This window comes from Solea senegalensis, linkage group LG1, assembly GCF_019176455.1.
Source record: "Solea senegalensis isolate Sse05_10M linkage group LG1, IFAPA_SoseM_1, whole genome shotgun sequence".
NCBI classification, from domain to species: domain Eukaryota; kingdom Metazoa; phylum Chordata; class Actinopteri; order Pleuronectiformes; family Soleidae; genus Solea; species Solea senegalensis.
The window spans coordinates 4,913,584-4,936,698 of record NC_058021.1 but is presented as its reverse complement, the minus strand read 5'-3'; the positions used below and the strand labels follow the sequence as shown (position 1 = coordinate 4,936,698).

The 23,115-nt window shown below is 38.9% G+C and overlaps 1 protein-coding gene across 1 annotated transcript; it reads left to right on the top strand.

Moving 5' to 3' along the window:
• The first annotated feature begins 785 nt into the window (after positions 1 to 785).
• Positions 786 to 22,911, top strand: usp33 (ubiquitin specific peptidase 33). Its single transcript, XM_044019121.1, has 24 exons — positions 786 to 963; positions 5,271 to 5,369; positions 5,575 to 5,628; positions 5,723 to 5,785; positions 8,414 to 8,563; positions 8,842 to 8,950; positions 11,263 to 11,332; positions 12,574 to 12,687; positions 13,017 to 13,095; positions 14,116 to 14,560; positions 14,690 to 14,830; positions 15,342 to 15,457; positions 15,877 to 16,049; positions 16,166 to 16,236; positions 16,322 to 16,355; positions 16,458 to 16,503; positions 16,598 to 16,778; positions 16,939 to 17,065; positions 18,349 to 18,518; positions 19,515 to 19,596; positions 19,749 to 19,857; positions 20,631 to 20,733; positions 21,435 to 21,503; positions 21,727 to 22,911. The coding sequence occupies exons 2-24, from the start codon at positions 5,286 to 5,288 to the stop codon at positions 21,882 to 21,884; spliced, it is 2,748 nt and encodes a 915-aa protein (XP_043875056.1). The 5' UTR covers positions 786 to 963; positions 5,271 to 5,285; the 3' UTR covers positions 21,885 to 22,911.
• The last annotated feature ends 204 nt before the right edge of the window (positions 22,912 to 23,115 follow it).

The window sequence follows — 23,115 nt, the reverse complement described above, 5'->3', positions numbered from 1 at the left end:
TGCTTATTGATCATTCACATAGATGTGCACAAAAAAGGTAAGACTGCTAATGAAACATTACTTACTGTATAACACAACAACACATTGTTGGACAGCTGAATCAGTACTTCTTTCAGGGGATGATTATAAACTGCATAAAAGGATTTCACTCATGCAGGAGAAATAAGTATTATATGTTTACACTTTATTGATCTGACTCACAGGGGAAACTCACATGTTACAGAAGCAAAAGGTCTGAGGTTAACAATTGACAAATACAAAATTGCAATAGAATATATATTATGCAATAAGACAAGATAAACCTTAGAGTAAAAAGAAGCATTTCATACCCATTCACACACTACACTGTGGGGTGAAGTGTCTTGCTCATGGATACCAATGTATGAGGACAGCCGGGAATTGAACCCACAGCCCTCCAGTTGACCTAAACTTGCCCTACCACTGATCCACCATGGCTGAATCCTAACTCATCACTTTTTTTCCCCAATACTTTTACTTCTAAAATACATTTTATATCAAAAATTTATTTTTGATACTTAAGTACAGTAAATGTCATATACTTTAAGACCTTTACTAAAGTTATATTATAAAAAAAGTGAGTTCAACTTTCTGGTAAGACACTTGTACTTTTACTCACGTATCCATTTAGGTTGACTGTCTTGTATAATATTTAATTGTGCGATGTGCAGCTTTGGCGCCCTCTAGTGGCGATTGGCCCTCATCGTTTTACGAGTGTCAGGTTTAAATTACCTTTCTTTTTTTTTATAAACCGGAAAGGGGCGGAGACGGTTGTAACGTTAGCAACCACGCTGGGCGGACGGAGCGACAGTCAGGGACTGTTCTGTGTGTAATGCGAAGGATTGCTCTCACGGAAATGTTTCTGAATATTGACTGAGCGTTTCCCCTGCACACAGAATATAATTCCATCTTCAGGGAAAGTGTTAGTTTGCTGCTACTGTCCAGGTAAGAACCGACAATCACATCCCTTTTGTCAGGCTAGCTTAGCTGTGCAGTCACTGAGGGATCGGCGGTGGTGTAGGGGCATTAGCTGGCTATCATTAGCTAGCCTGAGACTGACGAGGTACTCATCGGTTGCGAAGTGTCCAACTGCAGGTGTGTCTTATGTGATTTAAAGCATTCACCGTGGGCTCTGTGCGCCGTTGCCAGTGTTTTTGCTCGTGTGCTAAACCAATTATTTATTAGAAGAGCAGTTATTTGCCAGCAGGCTAATGCTAGCGGCGGAGTGCTAGTCAGGCTGTGACGCTGTCAAAGCCTCGCCTGGTTTTGACAGCTCCGTGTTTGAACAGTGGACCAGGCCAAAGCACCACATATGAGTTACACACATGCAATTGGTCTATACTTATATGAAATTATTTTGCTGATGATTTAGTCAATACTTAAATATTTTACTGGAATGTATTCATGTATTTTTTTGTATTTTTTGTATTTCATAGATCTGGTATTTACACTCGGTATTGGTCTGATACTGGTCAAAATCACTGGATCGGATATAAAATGTAAAATATGAATATCCTATATATGTACATATAAATGTACATATATACACACACATGTGTATATATATATATCGCATGCTTCACTATACACAGACTGTAAAAATGTGAATACAAATCAGCAAAACCATTTTAGCTGAGTCATTGTTGGGCTGTTTATTTCTTCCTTTCGGGAGAACAATATTTGTTACACAGTTGGAGAATTATGTCTTTGAAATGATTCAGCACAAATGTATTGTTTACAGCTTCATAGTTGTTTAAGTACTAATATCAGTATCGGTAGATACTCGAGTTTGTGATATCGGTATTGGACATAAAAAATGGTCTTGTCCCATCCCAAGTATTAATTATATACTTTCACATGTTCCAAAATACATTCAGTTAACCCCAGAATCATTCAACAAGTTTTCTTATTTTTCAGCCTCTTAAATATGAATATTTTGTGGTTTCTTTGCTCCATATAACAAAGAAATCATTCAAACTGAATCATTTTGGTTTGTGGACAAAACAGGACATTTGAGGTTTGAAAAACAGTGATCACTATTGTTCAGCATTTTATGGACCAAGCAATTACTCGTCGACCATGAAAATAATTGTGAGTTGCAGCCCTAATTTGTATTTCATTATATAAGTGTCTGATACAGTGTTGCTGTAATAAAAATGTCTCTAAAAAATGTATCTATCTACACACAGAGGAAGTGAGGACGTTTCTGTGATGGTGAAACCACCCCCCTCACTATTTGTGTGTAATGACTGCAGCCTTGACACTGTGAAACCACCAGCTAATTTGATTTTCTTGGTGCATAGCTCTGGTTGTAATTGTTTGCACAGTGAGGCACAGTGAATTTCACCCATTCCTCCGAAGTTCAGGACAGTTGTAGGATCCTGGTTAAACCACCAGATCTATATTTTAGTCTTTGTATGGCTCTTGATTATTATCAGTATTGTAGTGGCGAAAGGTACTGTTTTCATTAATCAATCACAAAGGCGAGAGAGTTGTGTGAAGGGTTTGCACATTTATTTCCACTTGCCGTGCATCCAAGTTACATTTCTATCCACATGTATCCAAGCTTCACAAGGATCAATAACACATAGAAATATTTCCTTGATGTTCCAGGTTGTGAATGACGATCTGGAACTGCTAAATATTTTTCAGTACATATCTTCCAATCCCTGTAGCTATTCCAAAGATATCATCAAAAGGGCCACAAGGAAGTTAACTACTTCAACTATTCATAAATTACATTGTAACAAGTGCTCTTGCACCAATCACCTGTCCCATCTCTAAACTAAAACTAACTCAATTCTGGCTCCTACAAGTATTATTTAAAAAAATAAAATAAAATAAAATAAGAACCCTGTCTATTCAGATTGATTAAATATCAGGCTTGCAGATAGCAGTGATAAGTTGAGAAAATAGGTGTATTGAATTGTACAAGATTAATCATGAAATTCTTTCTGTGTTCATATCCATCTGGCCATCACCCAGCTGAACTGTTGTCGGGGGGCTCCCTCCTCTGTGCATGGTAGAGATATATCTATAAATGCTGGTAATTTTCTAGGTCATGTATTGTATTTGCATCAAGTGTCTTTGGGCATACCACAATCCATTTAGTTGGTCATGTATCTTGAAATAATGATATCGTGTAAAAGATGCTCAGGTTGTATCCGGCTTGAGAGGATGCTGCTGCATCCAGTTTTTAATGTCTTAAATCAGTGCTTTGTGTCTGCAAACAGTCATCATTTCTGGACCTCTGAATAATAAACCCCCCAACACAAACCATGAAATAATCAATTGGAAAAGGGTGGTTTGGTGTCATGTGCTGAATCATATGCAGCATAGCTGAGATTTTAGATCTGCTGTTGCCACTTGTCACTGACACCCATTTGAAGTCTGAATGTCAGTGTGCAACCTCTAGCAAGGAGCACACTTTGGCCTGTTTGCCAAGGACAGAGAGGTCACGCGTCCAATGTTTTAGTTTATTTTGGTCAACAGACACTGACATTTACACATTTTAGTTCTGAAGAGGCCTTTCAGCTATAGGGAAAGAAAATAGTTGCAACGCCAATAGGGGTTATTAGAAATATAAGATATTATTGATAAAGAGTGAATTATTAACAGACCCCCTGCCATTACTCTTCTGCATGATTAATGTTTTACCCGTCTTCTATGATCTGTGTTATGCAATAGCTGTCTTTGTTTTTGTCTGACCAGATGTACCTGCTCCTTTTAAAATGAAGTGTCTTGTCTTGTCACATTTGGACAGCTGTTTGCTTTATGATTCTGCAGTTCTTCAAACACAGTTCACTTGATAGACACATCCCAAATAAACCTTGTCATTTGTCACCGTTGAGGCAATTGGACTGTGGCCTTCTCAAGAAGCTTGAATATAGAAAGCACCAGTGATTGACGGACTGTCATTCTTGTGTATATGGCTGACAGTCTTCCTCTTTTCATACACGTTGAAAAGGAGAAGGTAAAAAGGAGTCCATAATGTTTAGACGAAAGATTAGAATTAACTTATGGAATCCAAGAACATTTTAAATAAATTTCTCTCAAAACCAAACCACAGAGGTGGGCGGGGTCAAGAAGCACTTATTTCGTCAGACTTTGTTTTCAGCCATACTCCCGTCCAGTCTTATATCTGACTGCAGCCTTCTCCCTTGCTGTTGCCCAAATGACTTCCTTTGTGCAGTGTGGAATTGTCACTCGGCAACAAAAGATATAAACACTGCATACTGAGTAACACCGAAATAATTGTGTGGAGCTGGTGGGCTTAATCAGCAACAGTTTTTATAATGTTATTGACATTTGCTTGTATTTAAAAGTTATGCCCTGCAGTCGGTGTATCGTCAGAATTTTAATGGCCTTTTAGCTCAGTTAATTAAGCATCACAGTAGAGAGTAGCAGTAGTACTTGGCCAGTGTTGGAAAGTCTTCCTTCTAGTATTTTTCCAGTAGGGTACATAATCTTATAATGGAAGTATGAAAACTGACGGTGAGAAAAAAGTGTATCTTATAATACACGTTTGGGATTCAGCCCCAGGCTGGCCATCTGCCAGAACAATGAAAACAATATTATTTTTTTTGTTGTTTTTTTTTAACTTCTAACTTCTCAACATTACCACCACTTATTTGTAGTGAAGAACAGTATGCAGTTTGTTTTCAAGTCTGCCTGAACTCTGCAGCACTTACTGCTTTGCTGGGTTAAATATCCCCATTTTATGACCAGTAAAAGTGGGAAGAGAGAGACCACAGAAAATTGCATTACTGGTCTGAGGTTTTGCTTTCATTTCCATTTGTTTTATATGTCCTTTCTTGCTGTCTAATGGAATATAAAGACTGATGCGTTTAAAGATTCACTGTATGAGCTTTGTCATTGTCAGTAAGTGGATTTTAATCACGTCATCAGCTGTGTTTGCAGAATATTTGTTCACATTTGTTCTCTTCATGACCTCTCCTTCCAAACACTGCTAGTTTCACCAGTTGTGTCCTGATGTACTGCTTGGCATGTCAGTGGCAGATAATAGGAAGGAGGAATTCATGCAGGCAGACACGGACAAACGTGCAGATTGTCACGTGGGTTGCAGTGTTTTACTTGTCCTCCGTGTTGTTCTTTGGAAGTGCAATATCTCCTCTTGCGGTATCATTATATCAAGTGTCAGATGTGGGTGGATAAGGTTTCTTATAAAAACAAGAAGTCATCACAAAAAATGCAAGTCACAGACTAAATGCTTTGTCTCTTGTCTCTCTCAGACCTGTGGGTGAGCAATGCCGCTGGTGTCCAGCTGTGACTGCCCCCACCTGGACTGTGTGGGGGAAATAACCAAGGAGGAACTTATTCAGAAATCTCATGTGAGTCACATGACAGCTTGACCCTGTCCACTGCTCTATGAAGAACTAGCCACTCCTTAAAGGAAACACTACTTTTTTTTACACAGCTCAACTATTGTCATTATCTATTGTCAACTGACTGAGCCTGAATTAGAGACATCTTTAGTTGTTCTTTTGACTTTGATTTTGTCTCTGTGTAATTGTGATTGTCTTCATACTTTTCTAGGGCCAGTGTCAAGACTGTAAAGTTGGAGGACCAAATTTGTGGGCTTGTTTGGAGGTAAGTTAATTCCTGTCTGCAAAAAAAATTTTAGTTTTTAAGCTATTACCTTATATGACTTCAATGAATTTTCTATATCTCTTTCTATCTCTAGAGTGGTTGCGCATATGTAGGATGTGGCGAATCTCACACCGACCACAGTACCGTCCACTCACAGGTAAGAGTGATCAGGACTGTACTTGCCTTTCAGATGGGCAATGACAATTCATTTTTTTGAAAAGAGAGCTGAAGGCAAAGAACTGAAAGTCTTAGTTGTGATTATAAATTAAAGCTATAACCCAGAGAGTAGTGTAGGTGTTAAAAGAGAGGCAGAAGAAACATGGATAACAGTCAAGGACAGCAATATTACTTCATGTCCCAGGAGCCATGACTTGAAATAAAACCGCCCCCAGCATCACTTTATTTTTTAGCATTTTCTCTGCACTGTCAAAGAAGCTATGTAACATTTGAGCTTTTTAAGAATCTGCATTGTTAAAAACCATCAAGCCAACTCTGCCTATCCACATCTCCACATTCAGTGCAGTTTCAGCAGTGGATCATTCATTATTAATTGCCATTCCTCTGGGAAGTGGGGGAGATTCACTTGCTCTGTCAGTGCCATGGTTACATTATCTGCCCCTCCTGGCTGTTCTACAGCTTTATTCATCCTCTAGTGTCCTCTCTGTTGACTAAGACTTTTACTCCAGCCAAGTAGGGTTAGAAAGAGGGGCATAAAAGTAAACCTGTTATTTGCTCTGCTTATGAAAATCAGCATAACTGCTGAAATCTTTGTCTCTTAGAGCCTGTAAGTGGTTTTCAGAAGTGGAGATCTCAAGTCGGATATTAGATACAGAGCTTGCCGTTCAAGAAATTTAATTTAAAATGATATACAGTGTCTGTTGCCTTTTCTAGGGCACCCGAGTGTGCCGCTTTCCAGCAGCCTTTTGTGTTTTACCAGTGGCAGTCATCTTTAAATCTTATAAGAAAGAAGGCCATGTTTAATTAGTGCTCTAGGTGCCCTGAGGGGAAGGAAACATTTTAATCTCTTCATTATGTAGTGAGAAAAGACTCAGTAGATCAGATGCAGTCAAACTGTGTACATTTATTTACCAGTGTGTACTTATAAATTAATCAAATTAAAGCTCTACTTTGTGTTGAAAACGGGTCACACAAGAAATGTTACGCACAAAAACTGAACCGAAATAAATGCATTAAATGAAAAAAAAAGGGGAAAGATATTTTTTGTGTTCAGGTTGTCCTTCTTTAATAACAAATTTGTTTACGGGTTCTAAAGCATAAAGTTTTGCTTCATGCATTTGTTCAAATACCACATATCCACTGACAGAATCACTGTGAGGACAGCAGTTGCCAGCAATGTTTCTTATCTGAGTTCAGTATTATCTCAACTGCGCACAAGTTGGTAGGGTGACGTGACAGCGGTGTGTTTCTGTTTTGCAGATAAAAACACATTCAGCCTGCTTCTTAATAGCATATTTGTGATGCAGTTGTTCCTCTTCAGCATCATAAATACACTTTATGGTGTTTATTTTTTGCCAAAATATTTTTATAAAATATTTACTGCAGGTTTTACTACATCAAATGATGTTGTTATTATTCACATGCATGTGTGTGTTTAGAAGCAATTGTTTTTGAGCATTTAATCAAACAAGCTCTATTAATTCAGGTTGTAGTTAATGCCCTACCTGTACTTCCCCTTCATAAATAATCTAAAGAGAGAAGTTTCATGGTCTGCTCTGTTGTGTTTGCTCTATCAGCACCGCTCCACTCTGCCCCTCTGTGTCAAGGCTTACACTGTCCTAATGAATAATGTAGAGTCTGCTGGTCGGCAGCTGCACACGTTCAGTCTCCTGATGACCTGCCGGCCTGTTTGTGTTTGTCATAGTGGGAGTGGGTCAGCAGAACCTGACCGACTCTTCACAGCAGCAGAAGTCTGCCCTGCTGGAATTCCCACTTTGCCATTGCCTCTACCGCCACTTATAACCTGAGACTTCATTTGGCTTTGGCCGTTTAATATCTGAAATGTGCAAAGACCTTTTAAAGTGTCCAAAATCTGCAGATGTAAATCTCATCAATTTTGAGGGGTTTTAGTTTGTTACCCAGAGAAATACCCTTATACCCTTAGGTCTTATGAAACAAAGAAGTATGTTTTTTCTTTTGTTGTACTATAGTATAGAAGTGTGTATAGTGTTTTAACAGAAATGCAAATACAAATACAAACATGATCATTTCAGTATCTAAAGACCTTTCTTGAAAGGTTCTGGTTTTTAATAAAACAATTTAAAAACATAAAATAGCAAATTTGAAATGCAAATCAAATCAAATCATCTACACTTATCCACATATATATCAATAAAGTTTGTAGATGATTGTAGATGACAAATCCACCTGTACTTCATTTACCATAGTAGGATAAACAACAACAACCATCAGAGTAAAATTCTTCTTGTTGTAGTTTTAATCCTCTTAAGTACCTGTGGTATAAGGTTTTTGTACATGCACTGTGTATATTTCTGCTTTGCCACTATATCATCAATGACACTGGCATTATATTTAATGAGGGATATAATTAAACTGAATCATAATCTTTGGGTTAAAACCTTTTGTTTAGTTTGCCTGTGTCAGAATGCAACTTGAAATGTAGATTCACTAATGAGGTGCTGATTGGTAGATTGTGTTGATTACATTAGAGTTGTGCTCTATCAGCTTTTGTTTCACTGGTTCATACTGTCTGATACATTCTGTCAAATTCACTCAAATATCTTTTCTTTAATAACTGTGACTGTAGGAGACGCGGCACAACCTGACCGTGAATCTGACCACACTTCGAGTGTGGTGCTACGCCTGCAGCAAGGAGGTTTTCCTGGACCGTAAAATAAGTCCACACTCACCCCAAGTCAACAGCAAACCCATCCACTCTCTACAGAGCACTGGTCAGGTAAGAGCAGACACCTGTTTATTTGTTTTATTGTTTTATTATTTACACAGCACAAGGTCAGAATTGTTGCTGAGTCACATAGAGGGCTTGATGATAAACAACAAAGTGAAAAGTTGGTTAGAAATGTAATACATTATGTATGTTCTTTACTATTCTGTGATATTGGAGCGGAAGTATTTACATTATCACACAGTTACATAACCATGCACTCGATGGTGTTATTGATCGCCTTGTCACATTTTTATGATTTCATTGGTTGTGCTGTGTTGTTACTTCAGGAAAACAGCAGGGCCCCTGGGAGCCCGACCTCTTTGCGAGTGTCCCCTAATGGAGGCTGTGAAGACCTGGACATGGAGACAGAGGAGGAGGATGACCTGCGTGCCAGAGGTCAGTTTTCACAATAACATGGAAAAATGCTGTAATGTAGCAATAACTAGACTAAGGTTTATAGTAATCCTTGTAGACTGCATTTTTATTGCAGGTCAGCTATCATAAACATCCGTCTTCAAGACCCTGTTAAAGGTCCATTATGTAACATTTTGGACTGTTTATTGGAAGAAATTTAATAAAATACCCATAAGTATGCACTGTAATCACATTAAAATAAAAAATGTTAGGTTTTTGTAACCTTGGAATAAGCCTTTATTTTATTTAACCTTTATTTAAATAGGAAGAAGTCTCATTGAGATTAAAAACCTTTTTAAGGGAGACCTGTCCAAGACAGACTGCTGCACAAATTCAACACCAGAAGAAGACAAAAATAAATACACAGCTAAACAAAACGCTGACATCTTTGGGTGTCTGCCGCTTTTCATCCTTAGCATTTATTGACATTAACTCCATAAGCCTCAAGTCCATGTGCAGCTCATTCAATGCTGCAGGTGCAGAATGTACAAAGGCTATTTTTCCAGTTTCCGTGCAGACATGGAGGTAATATGGAAGCGGACCAATAGTAGCCCAAAAAATAAAAACATACCAATGCCTCAGCCTATGGATGTCCAGAGCAGGTCAACCTACCCCAGAATATGACTTACTCTGCTGTGTTTCTACAGCGGCTTAAACAAACAAACTATTTCTCCATTTGTTGCAATCTGCAGCCTCACCATCAGATGTCATTCATTCATACATTCATACACACTCAACCTTTGAGTGAGGTTGAATCATAGAAATGCAGTGTTAAACACAATAACATATGGATCAGCTAGATGTTAAAACATTAATTGGAATATAAATGCCTAACTAAATATTGTAAATAATGCAGTAATACACTTGCTATTTTTTTTAAACCAGCTGCTGCAGATAACATATTTATATCCTATTTTCTTATTATCATTCCATTTTTCAAACTCATAATTGACAAAGTGAGTTGAATCCAGTGTAACGCCACTTAACCAAGTATGACAAAATTGAAATTGAAAGCCTGAAACACAGTAGCTCAGTCATAGTGTTCAAATAGAATAGTTTTGTCAGAGTGATGTCTGCAGAATATGATAGTCATATAAGATTCAAGATTCAAAGATTCAAAGTGTTTATTGTCATATGCACAGTAAAGAAGCACGTTTCCCTGTACAATGAAATTCTTACTTTGCTGTCCACTCAAAAACACCAGCATAAAGTAGAAAAGAAAAGAGATGCTTTTGTAAAAAAAAAAAGTATAAATATACATAAGAAAAATATAAATATTACAAAGAAACTAAAATAACATATATGCATAAAAATATGCATAAGATCAGAGGTTTTTGAAATTGCAGAGACGGGAGGCAAATATTCTGCTTGTACTATTGTGAATCTAGTTATTGTAATTCAACAGATGTAATTTGATTTCCAACCAGACATGATGCAGCAGTCTTTAGTCACAGTTGGACACATACAGCAGCAGACTTGATGCACATATTTTTCAGTTCAGGGTGACTTCCAGTTCCGGAGGATACCATTATCTCCTGTTGATTATCACAAAATATACGTGCTTAAAATTCATAGAGAAGGAGTCCTGCTACCTATAAATCCAGACCATGAAGAAAATCATCACATTTAAAAATCCGGTTATGATTTATTCCGTTTATTCTTTCGAGGACACACATTCAATTACTGCTGTGCATATGCCTGCCATCCACACTACACCTGCATTTTAGTCCAGAAAATTGAGAAGTTTGAATTAAACACTGCTGACCTCAATTTAGGTTACATTACTTTTAGAATGAAAACGATGTCGTTGGGGAGTCTCCAGTTAAACGAACCCTAATCTGCATGTTTTGTGAATGTTGGGAGAAAGCCACACTCACACAAACAGGGAGAGCATGCAGACTCCATTCAGAAAGGCCCTGTTTGCTTTGTGGCACTGTGCTGCCTACAAACAGGATATGCTAATAGCTAACTGAGCATATGTTTTATACTGCTGAATATGGCAGGGCTCGGATTTTAGCAAACTAAGTGACTCCATGGCAACATCATGATTCCAATAAATATAAAAGTTAGAGTGAGAAAAACCATACATTTTAATGGTCTCGTGGGATGGGTGGGGCAGCAATGGTGATTTTGTCTAGTCCATCAACCACAGAAGCTGTGTAAAATATTAATCTAAAAATGGAATGGGTTCCTTTTTTTTTTAACCAATATACAACTTTTCTGTCGGCTATTAAAATGTACTAGTGCTTGTTGAGTGGCTTGTTTTAATCCCTGATATATTGTTTCTCCCTCAGGACTCACAGGGCTGAAGAACATAGGCAACACCTGCTACATGAACGCTGCCCTCCAGGCCCTGTCCAACTGGTGAGACCTTGCCCTCTCTTTACCTTTACCCATCTGCACGTGTACACCATGTCCCCTCCTAACTCCAACTCTGCCCTTTGAACGTACTACTTTTTTAGTAGCAATTAGATTTTTTTAAGATTCCCTGCCTACTTCTTTCAGACTGAGAGAAACAACCACAGCCTTTCTCATTTGGGAGAGTGACGGCTGAGTGAAAATTGCTGCATTGCACCATTTGAGATGGCAGAAATGGCCTTTTGCACATCCCTGTGGGGTCTTCAGTTACAATTGAACACCAAGATACATCTGCTCTGCCCCTTTCCTCTTCTTTTTCTTTTTCCTTTACCACCATGTCTTTTAATGGGCTTCCCTTTCCTCTTTTCCTCCCAGCCTGCTTCATTTTTATTTTACTGACAATATGTGACCTGTACTTTACAATTAGTTTGCGTTGTGTCATGTTGAATGAAGTTAGGACGCTGCAGCAGTCAAATGCTGTGTTATTACTTACTTTTTTCCTCATGCTTTGATCCACTCTGAGGACCGTTCATTTTTAAATTAAACTGAGGATGTCTAGTCTGGATACGAGCCAAAATGGGGGAAGAATGTAGGTCAGAATTTGCAAACTAAATCACATTCCAGAAATAGGAGGAACTGAGTCTCGCAGCTGCAGAAGGAGGGACCTTTTCTGTAACTTCTCATGGGTGATTTTGAATTTTGAAGGGGTATACTCTTGCCAAGTTGAGGGAACACTCCACCTTATTCATCCTGTCCACTCTGTATCCATCAGATACAAATCTACACAGCTGATTTACACATTTAAAGTACATGTAGTCTGGAACAATCTGCTTGTTTCTTGAAGAACAATTACCTCATTGTACCTTTTTAATTAATCACTATTTCTTTCTCTCAAAACTTGCTGTTTGTAATGGTAATTTTTTGGCTCTTTTTGTATTGTTATGCCTGTTATTTTTTCTGTTCATATTGTCATCATTTCAACTCTAATTAGTTGTGAAACCTCTAATTAGTTGGAGTGGGTTTGTTGAGAAGTTGTGTTGGGGAAATGAGTCTCTGTATGTCTTGTTGTGATTAAGTCACTTGCTATTTGTTTTGTCAATGTGTTGCAGTCTCTAGATGTATTGTAGAATAAGTAAAAAAATAGGTACCTTATTGAAATTTCTCTGTGAAATAATGCATACTGTATATTTATTAAGAACTGTGTTTATTGCTCACACCCAATAAATGCATCCTTCTCTCTGTTACAGCCCACCGTTGACACAGTTCTTTCTTGAATGTGGTGGCCTGGTGAGGACGGACAAGAAGCCTGCACTCTGCAAAAGCTACCAGAAACTTGTTTCAGACCTATGGCACAAGAGCAGGTAAGCCTTTTTTTAAAAAAAACCCAACATTTATTGATCTGATTTGAAGGAACATGCTGTGCAAAGGTCTCAGGCCACCATCAGATTTGTTTTTGTGTATTATTTCTCCATCACTTTATTGGAACACATTCAGAAAATATGGGAAACATGTATGCAGTTTTAAAACACTCATTGCGATTTTATCATTACATGATTATCTCACAATATATCCATTGTGATATTAACATTATCTTGAGCAGTTTATCATATTAGTTATCCTGGGATTCCCATCCCAAAATACGGTATTGTTTTTCAACAGTGTTTTGTGTTGTGTTTTTTTCTTATTGCAGACCCTCCTATGTCGTCCCAACCAACTTGTTCCAGGGGATCAAAGCCGTAAACCCCATGTTTAGGGGATATTCTCAGCAGGTGAGTGTGAGACAAATATGCATATTCATTTTTATTAATGAATTAATCATGAACACATGTTAAACTACTGTTCATGCTTTGTGTGGACTTTGTTGCAATGAGTTCTGTGTTCTGCGTCTCTTATCCGTAGCGATGCTTGAGTTTCTCGGTGTGTTCAGAAAATGATTATGTTTGCCTTGCAGGAGAAACAAAAACCTGCCATTGAACCTTTCTCCACATAGATCATGATTTTGTGCTGAGCTGGAGTTATTATGAGCCTCGTGTCCAGACTATTAAGTTGTGCAATATCTCATACAGTCTCTATTTTCTCTTCCACTCCATAACCCTCAGCACGCATTTCTTTTACAGAACTGACATTAGCTCCAGCCCGACTCACTCAGCCAGACAAACTGAATTCTCTGCCTCGCAATCATTCACTCTGAGCAGCAGACTGTCATTTCAGTCTCTCATTAGACCTGAATGTAAATTGGTTGATTTGATTGCAGTGGACGCTTGAAAAGAAAAGGTTCATGGAGTTTAAAAAGACGTTTTGCTGAAACACATTTGTTTTTTTGTCTAGCGTCTGTAAATAAGGGATTTATGTGCCTGAATGGTGAAATAATACAGGGCCTGTTTCCTCTTGGCTTGCCAGTGTTTATTCAAAGGAGTTAGCTGAGGAAGATTCATTTGTCAAGCCTCGTTGGGCTGCAGAGCCTTGAAATTAGCATTACTCTGAATGAAGCTAACATTCCAGGTCCTGGGAGAGGGTAGTTCATCTGGCTTGAGAGGGAGATTGGATGTCTGAGGTTCATTTAGTTTGACACATTCTTGACCACTTGGTGTGTGATTTTGTATTGGAGAATAGGGATTTTAACAAAGGAAGTGAAGTAGTTGTTGATTGTAATTTAGGGAAAATAGCTCTTTTAATGGGAAGAGGAAATTAGCAACTATATTTTTTTACTGATTCCAATGTCCAAAATAAATAATTGAACAAAACAAGGAACTGGTTGAAGTAATGTAACAAACATTTACCACCTTCAGGATTCCCAGGAATTTCTGCGCTGCTTGATGGATCAACTTCACGAGGAGCTGAAGGAGACACTGCCCGAGCCCTATGACCAGTCCAGCAGCATTGCAGTGGACAGCAGCCCAGAGGAGGACAACCACAGTCAGTCTGACAATGACTTCCAGTCATGCGAGTCCTGTGGCAGCAGCGAGAGGGCTGATAACGAGGTGCAGGGTGGAAACGTCCACATGGACGATGCCAATGAGGCCGAGATGCTGATTCCTGACCAAGATGAGATACAGGCCAACAGGGAGTGGCAGAAAGAGAAGAACATGATTAATGATCTTTATCGTGCGGGTGTTCATGGTGTGATGGGTGGAAGCTCTGGTGGGGACGTGGACAAAGACGTTGACACCACCACTGAAAACATACCTATTATCAGCAGCCAGGGAGCCATCAAGGTTCAGGGCAGAACAACAGGTAATTGTAACAAAGAGGCATGCTACCCCATGTTCTCTGTCATTTTCTACTTATTTCTGTAATTAACTAATTGTATTAAATACTCAAAGAAGATATTGAAACTCAAATATGTATCCTGCCTCTCTCTAGATTCCTTCACGGACATCCAGATGTCCAACCCCACAAGACCACAGAGTCCAGTCCCAATGGAGGGACACATTCCCAAAATGTCCAGCAGCCCACCCAAAGCCACCTCTGGCTGGCCGAGCCTAAACCCTGCACACAAAAAAGGTACTCTCATTTAATCAGAGACAGTCATATGTGTACTGAATGCTTTGAAAGGCATGGTGTTTGTAGACTTGTTCAATCATTTTTTGTTTTTACAGATATTAGTTGTGTCTGAAATTGTGTTCATCCACAGTCTCACTTCTCAATGATGGCAACTATGGCAATGTCCAGTGCACTACAAATTCCCTGAAAAAGATTAAATTGAAAACGTTGGCCACTCAACATCATGGCTGCCATTTTGGTTATGTAGTTGCAGAGTACGCACCATCAGTGCCTTTTCAAATTTGTGACAATGGAAGAAAAACATTTTAGACTCAAGAGATTGGCAAGTAACAGTCACATTCCTCACTTTCCGGTGAGTGCACAACAGCCAGCCATTTTGTGCACTACTGTCAGAATTCTGGGACTGTGGCCGTTTGCTTCATGCAAGTGCACTGACTGAAGTACCTCATTTGAGATGCAGTGATATAGCAAAGCATTCCACTCACATTTCTGTCTCTCTGCCTTTTCACAGCAGTGACCACATTCTCGCCACCAAAGAACAAGCGTCAGAAGAAATACCGCAGTGTCATCTCAGATGTGTTCGATGGGACCATTGTCAGCTCAGTTCAGTGCCTCACCTGTGATCGGGTCAGTTCACTGATTTCACTGAACAGGTTTATATGTTATTGTTTCACACTTTGTGGCACAACAAAACCTTTTTATAATTTATGCTCTTGAAAATGCTCTTCTTGTTGTCTTGATGTGGAGACCTGTTGTACTGTGAGATAAAATATGAAAAGAAGTGTGGTGCAATGGAGTGAACTGTAAATCAGGCTTGATCATTTCTAGGTCCAAAAGAAAGCAATAATGTGTAAAGTTAGTTTTTCCTCTCAGTTAATTATGGATTTCTTGGTCCTCTGATATTTCACATATTGTTATATCTAGACTTGAAAATAACATTCCGTATAATTCCACTAATATTACAGAATGAGAAAACTCTCAAACTACATGAAGGTCTAAAATGCGGTTATTTACTTGTAGCTGTGTGTGTGCTCCATGTTTGACAGGTGTCTGTGACCCTGGAGAACTTTCAGGATATCTCGTTGCCCATCCCAGGGAAGGAAGACCTTGCCAAGCTCCACTCCTCCACCCACCAGACCTCCCTGGTAAAAGCAGGCTCATGTGGGGAAGCTTATGCACCACAAGGCTGGATAGCTTTTGTCATGGAATACATCAAAAGGTGTGCGTGAGTGATGTCAATGCTATGTGTATTTACTTTTTCACACCAGGCATTAGTAGCTCTCTGCTTTGCTCCTTTTGTTCATCATGTACTCTTGTGTATCTTTCTATTTTCAGCTGGTTCTGGGGTCCAGTTGTTACACTACAAGATTGCCTTGCAGCTTTCTTTGCCAGAGATGAACTAAAGGGTAAGCAAGTGGGTGTAAGTCTGCTCCACCAGCACAAACACAGAAGAACAATTCCTCAGTAACTGTGTTTGTTTATTTATTTTAGGAGACAACATGTACAGCTGTGAAAAATGCAAAAAGTGAGTACAGACTTCTGGTACCTTCAATAAATACTGAAATGGACTGCTTATTTCACTTTAACTTTAAATATACACTGTCTTTTCCATCCCTTTCCCTGTTAGATTACGAAACGGAGTCAAATTTTGTAAAATGCAAAGCTTGCCAGAGGTACTTTATATTACATAAAACCTAAATTTAATTTTCGTCAGTTTTCACATATTCTTTTTTTGAAATAAAATGTCTTGTGCTTCCTTTACTCCAGATCCTGTGTATCCACTTGAAGCGCTTCAGACATGAGCTGATGTTCTCCACTAAGATAGGCACCCATGTCTCCTTCCCGCTTGAGGGCCTGGATCTGCAGCCTTTTCTGGCCAAAGACAGTTCTGCCCAGACCACCAACTATGACCTGCTGTCAGTCATCTGTCACCACGGCACTGCCAGCAGTGAGTGGGCACAGTCACTCCCCCTTTTCTGCAGCAGACTGGTTCATCTGCCATCAGTTGGCACATGGGATGTCCTGCATTCATTAGCCTATTGCAAAAACATTCTCATGTACTTGTTAGGTTTGTGAATACAGCTCTAATGCCATTCCTCTCATTCCAGGTGGCCACTACATAGCCTACTGCAGGAATGATGTGAACAATCTGTGGTATGAATATGATGACCAAAGTGTGACCGAGGTGTCTGAATCCTGCGTCCAAAATGCTGAAGCCTATGTGCTCTTCTACAAGTAAGCAGCCACGCTTGACTTGAGTAGTCATACTAACTGCGTTCAGGCATGAATATTTAACTAAAATTGTCCAGACGGGCTGTATTTGAGAACAGAATTGATTGCAAATCAGATATTTTCTGCAGTTTTTTCTGCTAGCACCTAAATCAAATTTCTTGAAAATCAGCCCATGTAAGAATCAAGGTAGTTGATTACACTCCATATAGGAGCATAGCTGATTTAACAAAGGGACAATCTGCATAGCAAGTGGAAGTCAAAGTGACTGGATGTTGACCCAGTGCAGAGGATGAGTAACATAGACAGGACGTCACTGAACAGAGGACACCTCCAAAGGAAAATTGGCTCAGCAAATTGATGTTTACAAGGAGCTATGAGACCAGAGAGGCAGTCACATGATTCTAGAGTCATTGAGAGGAATTATATTGTTAAAATAACAATAACATAATAAACTTTACTTATATACCACTTTGTTTGTAACAAATGTTACAAAGTGCTTAACAGTCCAGTCAAGCCTAATCAAATATTAAAAGTTAGAGTTTTGTCTGGAAAGGCAAGGGAAAAAAAGAAGCCACACAACAGTTCACACAACGAGCAAACACTAGCCATTAGGGGAGAGAAAAAAACTCCCTTTTTACAGGAAGAAATCTCTGGCAGAACCAGACTCAAAGATGTGCAGCCATCTGCCTCAGTCGGTTAGGGTGAGACTGAAATAGTGGAACAGGGGAGAGGTGGGGGAGAGAAGGAGTAACCAGGTGCACAGGCATCACACGGCTACATTTAAGCTGTAAAACAAACACTGTTTGAGACAAAAATACTTCCCTCATTTATGATACAACTCCTTTACTGTTTTAATGTCGCTTTTTGATGTTTGAGTTGTGATAAACAAAAGTCAAGTGTGTCATAAATAAGACATGGCTTCAGTGTTTGAAAGAAAACGCACTGTCATTCACACTATCCATTCTAATATAACCACTATATGGATCGACAGACATTATCTCCTTGACTTCCTGTTGACAACCCATGCCTGCATTGTCTGGAAAAGTGTTCCTGCTGTGGTGAATGCATCTGACCCACAAAGTCTCGTGCTGCATTCTTCATGTGTGAACAAGAAATTCCAGACCTAAATTTCAGGCCACATTTCTACCATTCAAGTCTGAAAACAGCTTTTAGACAGAAATAAGACAACAACTCTCGTTATTGTATCATTTAAACATTCACTGTGCTGCTTTGATACTGACAACTCACTTCTGATTAATCTTTTTCCAAACGTGTTCCTGTCACAGAAAGAGCAACGAGGACGCAGTGAGAGAACGTAGGAGGGTGTCGGGTTTATTCAGCATGATGGAGCCCAGCCTTCTGCAGTTCTACATCTCCCGTCAGTGGTTTAACAAGTTCAAGACCTTTGCTGAGCCAGGGCCCATCTCCAATGATGACTTCCTGTGTTTGCATGGGGGTGCGTATGACGCAATTGCTTTTTTTTCGTAAGTGAAACCGGACAGAGGTCAAAATGTCTCCAAGTAGGAATTCTTCTCCTTGCTGTGTCCGAACAGTTTGGAGAAAAATGGTGCTCCACTTTCACTACTTAAGCTGAAAGCAGCTTTCGCTTTCATCTTGGCCAATAGCAGACTTCAAAAGAGGGTTTTACTCGTCTTTGTGCAGATGATCCTCCTTTTTCCTTTTATTAGGAAAGACAGGAGGATTCTTGAAGGGTTTGTGCCAATATGGCTTTCTTTTTTTTGTCCTCTATTCATGCTTGACATTGTGGGGCTGAAAATAATAATTATTATACAACTGCAAGGCTACAGTGGCTGTAATGAAGTGTTCACAGTTTAAATAAGCCCCATCAAGTTATTTCCTTCTTTGCATCTCCTAGTACATGATCAGATAGATAAGCGGAGATTATATTAAGTGAAACCATGATTCGGGGATCAGTTGCTTTGTTTATTTTTATGTCAAGTTGCAGTATCACAGCTTATTTTTAAAGCCAGGTGAACCTGCTAAAAAAAACTTGCTTCCAGTTGCCAGTTTTTCTTTTTCCACCTCGTCACCTGTGTGTGAAATATAATTTTATATATATATATATATTTTGACCAGTGGGAATGGGATATATCAGACATCCTAACCTCGCAAACAGAAAGGGCTGCTTTGAGTTCTGACTCTTCATTGGAAGTGTATTGGTATACTAGAAGGATTTGTCCTTGGTTTTTTGTCAAAACCCTGAGACTGAGAGATCCATGTCACTGAACAAACACTCTGGATTAGTGATAGCCTTCACAATATAGCCCTCTTTATCGTGTATTTTGGCTCACGTATGAGAGCAGCTTTAATATTCACAAAATCTTCAGGCCTGCTTCACAACTATTTTGTTTTCTACATGATGTCTCTACACATAGATATTATGTTTTCAAATGTGACACTGTTTATTAATTATTTCATTGTGTTTCATCAGGAGTGCCTCCAAACAAAGCAGCTTTCATCAATGACCTGGTGATAATGCTACCGCAGAACGTGTGGGATCACCTTTACAGCAGGTACATGCAGCAGGCAGGCAAGCTGTGAGAGTGACTGGAGGCTTTCAACATTTTCAGATCTGCCACCACTCGCTGTTCTTATGAGTGTGCTATCGTTGCCTTTGTAGTGTTAATTTCATCTGTGTTGAGTTAATGTGGACTGTTCCTCGCAGGTATGGAGGGGGGCCGGCTGTCAACCACCTGTACGTTTGCCACACATGCCAGGTTGAGATAGAAAAACTGGAGAAAAGGCGCAAGTCTGAGCTGGACATGTTTGTCAGGGTAAGATATTTAAACATACAGAACTGTTTGCAAAAGGTTTAGGTCAATGCTATAATGTTCCATACGGTATAATAATTTCTCAATCACTTTGTTAGAACACATCCAGAATATACAGGAAACATGCAGTTTTAAAATACCAAATGCTGTAAAGAAGAATGTTTCTCAGGCTTTGACAGGGCTCACCCTGTTGTAAATTCATTAAAATAGTCTTGGAGACATTATTATAGGTTGAAATCCTACATACACTATTGTACTGTCGTACTGTACATCTGTAGGTAAAACAGTGAGCACTGATCTTAGTCAGATACAGTACAAACTGCTGCGAGTGGTAATTAATTGTGTGTGAGTTAGCCTGTGTGTAGCGATTACTCTTATGTGTACAGAGCACAGACGAATACTCGAGTCTGTTTAACCAGTTGATGCACCTGGCAGAAGATGAACGGTGAAAGTCTGGTGAAAGCTTTATCATGAATACATTGGGACAGATGCACATGTTATTAGCTTTAGTCGGCTTACAAGAAGAGCAGGGATTGTCATTTCCAAGAAAGATGAAACTGGTGCAGTGTGGTGTTATGAGTGTCTTTAATTGGAATAAGTACCAGAGAGAATTGATTAGGTTTCCATCTCCTCTCCTGTAAATCCTTTAAACCTCACATTTTCTTTCTTTTTTTGCTCCCATCCCCCTCATTTCTCCTCCCCATCCTCTTGCATCCTTTCCCCTCCCTCTTGTCTCTGCTGATCACTCCTCCCCCATTTCCTCTCTCCCACTGTAGCTGAACAAGGCGTTCCAGGAGGAGGAGTCTCCAGTGGTCATATACTGCATCAGCATGCAGTGGTTCCGTGAGTGGGAGGGCTTTGTCAAAGGAAAAGACAACGGTGATTGGACAAGTCTTGTATTTCCAGCCCAGTCTGGTTTAAATGTCTTATTAAAGAGCTAAATCTGTTCCACTTTGACACTAGCATGTAATATTTCATATCTGGTAAATTTTTATGAATGATAAAAATAGACTGATGTGATATTTGTGTGTGTGTATGAAAATGTATATTGAAAATGGTACATGTACATTTTGTATAGTCAGGAAAGGACACCGTCTCATTACCAAAAGCAGCTCATGATCAAAAGAAACTGTGAAGTTACATTTCTTGCTTTGATTAATCTTCAAAGACTGCTTTATTCCCCTGAGTGAAGATGTCTTCCTGCTACAACAAAATGAAGCTCACAGTTTTATTTATTAATTTTTTTATTCCACTGGCACTCAGGTTTTTTTTTCTTGCTTTGTGATGTCAAATCTATTTATAACAGCTTCCATCTGGCACGTCAGCATACGGCTCTTTCCCTCTGACTTCTGCTCCTCTAATTGTTTTCTTTCTTAAGCAAGCAGGGTGCCTGTGTTGCTTCTCCAAATGTGACAAAAACACTTGACATTTGCAACATCATTGCTGTTTGAAATAATTAGTGATGAAATTATGTTTGAAAGCAGCTCCACGACCCCTAAGTGGAGGATGAGGTGGTAGACGATGGATGGAAAATAGGTTATTATTATAATTGTATAACTTGTCTTTTCTTCAACTTTAAGATCCGCCGGGACCCATTGATAATTCCAAGATTACAGTTAACAAGAATGGGCATTTAACACTCAAACAAGGTACTATTGTTATTATTATTATTAATATTATTCTGCATTTATGCTGTCGAAAGGTATAATTTCAAATATTTTCTCTCCAGAACTCTTAAGAGTCATTTAAAATGTGATCTATAAGATTTCAGAATGATTAAATTGCGATGATTCTGGAAAAAAAAATAGAGCCTGCATGTCGTAGCAGTGTTTATAACTGTGTAATTAACTGTTTCTTGCTCTGACCATGCAGGAGCTGACTCGGGGCAGATCTCTGAAGAAACATGGAACTTTCTCTACTCCATCTATGGCGGCGGTCCATTAGTGACAGTGCGGCCAAACGTCACCCACCAGGAACCAGAGTCATCACAGTCAGAGGAGAAGATTGAGGTGGAGACCCGCTCTGTTTAAACAAGCACTTGAGAAGAAGAGAAGACATGGAAAATCCTTTTTTAAAATTATTTTGCACTTGACTTTTAATTCATAAGCATTCAAACAAAGGACCTCATCATTATGGCTACATGAAAGCCTTCAACAGCTGATAAATGGAAGTAATGTTAAAAAAAAGAAGAAAAAAGTTTGTCATTTTGTACAAATATGTATAAAGAGCTCTTCTATTTCTATTAGCACTGTAATATTTATGTGTCAGGTTATTTTCAAAACCAAGCATTTTAAGTATGTGCAGCTAAAAATTCCACTGAATGCCATATTTCTTTTTTTCTTGACCAAATGAGCACATATTGTTTGTCCAAGTGTCTTGTGTTGCTAATATCGTTGAATCAATACATTTTTGCTGTAGCTATATCACACATTTTTCCTGTTGTAAGAGAATATTGTGTCATGAAAATCATAAGGTTATGAAGGGACTAAATACTGACTAGTCACAGGTATGAAATTTGTGTTTTTGCACTGTTATGTATACATACAAATTGGCATGCTTACGCTAATGTCTGGTTTGTATTTGAATGTACCAGTACTGATGGTGACAGTATGTTGGTCAAGATTCAGCACTTGGTTATTTATCACAGAAGGGAGTGATTTAATATGATGTTCATAGATTTGTTCTTTTTGTAGAAAATAAGTGGCAGGCAAAGTCTGTTAAGTATGCATGCTTTAACACTAAATTCAAGTTTAACATCACATGTACTTGCATGTAAATGCAAAGCTGCTCATAAAATGTGTGCAACTCACTATCTGGATTTATCCCCATTGAATTGTACAGGCAAGAAAAAAAACATTAGCATTACACAATCATCATCAGCAGTAGCTATGTAATTAATTAAAGGCATTATTTTTGTGTATATGGCCATGGCATTGCTTAATGTGTTGGCTGATAGGGTGTAAACAGTATGCTGTAAGTTTTGGCATATGGACGACACAAGTTCTACCCTGATTTCTGATGGCTGACAATATTAAAGACTTATGAAAATGCGTTCAACATTGTGGTCACATCAATTATGTCACCCTCGGCTCATTTCCACAAGGTTGAGTGCTGTTAGCTGTGGAATAATGGCTCCATTTGACAAGGAAAGTCAAATACAACGCGTAATAAATGTTTTAAAAGTGAATAAATAAACAGCCGCATATTATGTCAGATTAGTCTGAGAATGTGTGACATACTTTAAAGTCCTGACAGAGGCAA

What these genes read in the sequence shown, in the direction of transcription:
- usp33 (XM_044019121.1), top strand. Translation starts at nt 5,286, where the DNA reads ATGCCGCTGGTGTCCAGCTGTGACTGCCCCCACCTGGACTGTGTGGGG. An exon ending in AGTGCCTCACCTGTGATCGG is followed by an intron (nt 15,458 to 15,876) that starts GTCAGTTCACTG and finishes CATGTTTGACAG; the next exon opens with GTGTCTGTGACCCTGGAGAA. An exon ending in AAATGCAAAGCTTGCCAGAG is followed by an intron (nt 16,504 to 16,597) that starts GTACTTTATATT and finishes CCTTTACTCCAG; the next exon opens with ATCCTGTGTATCCACTTGAA.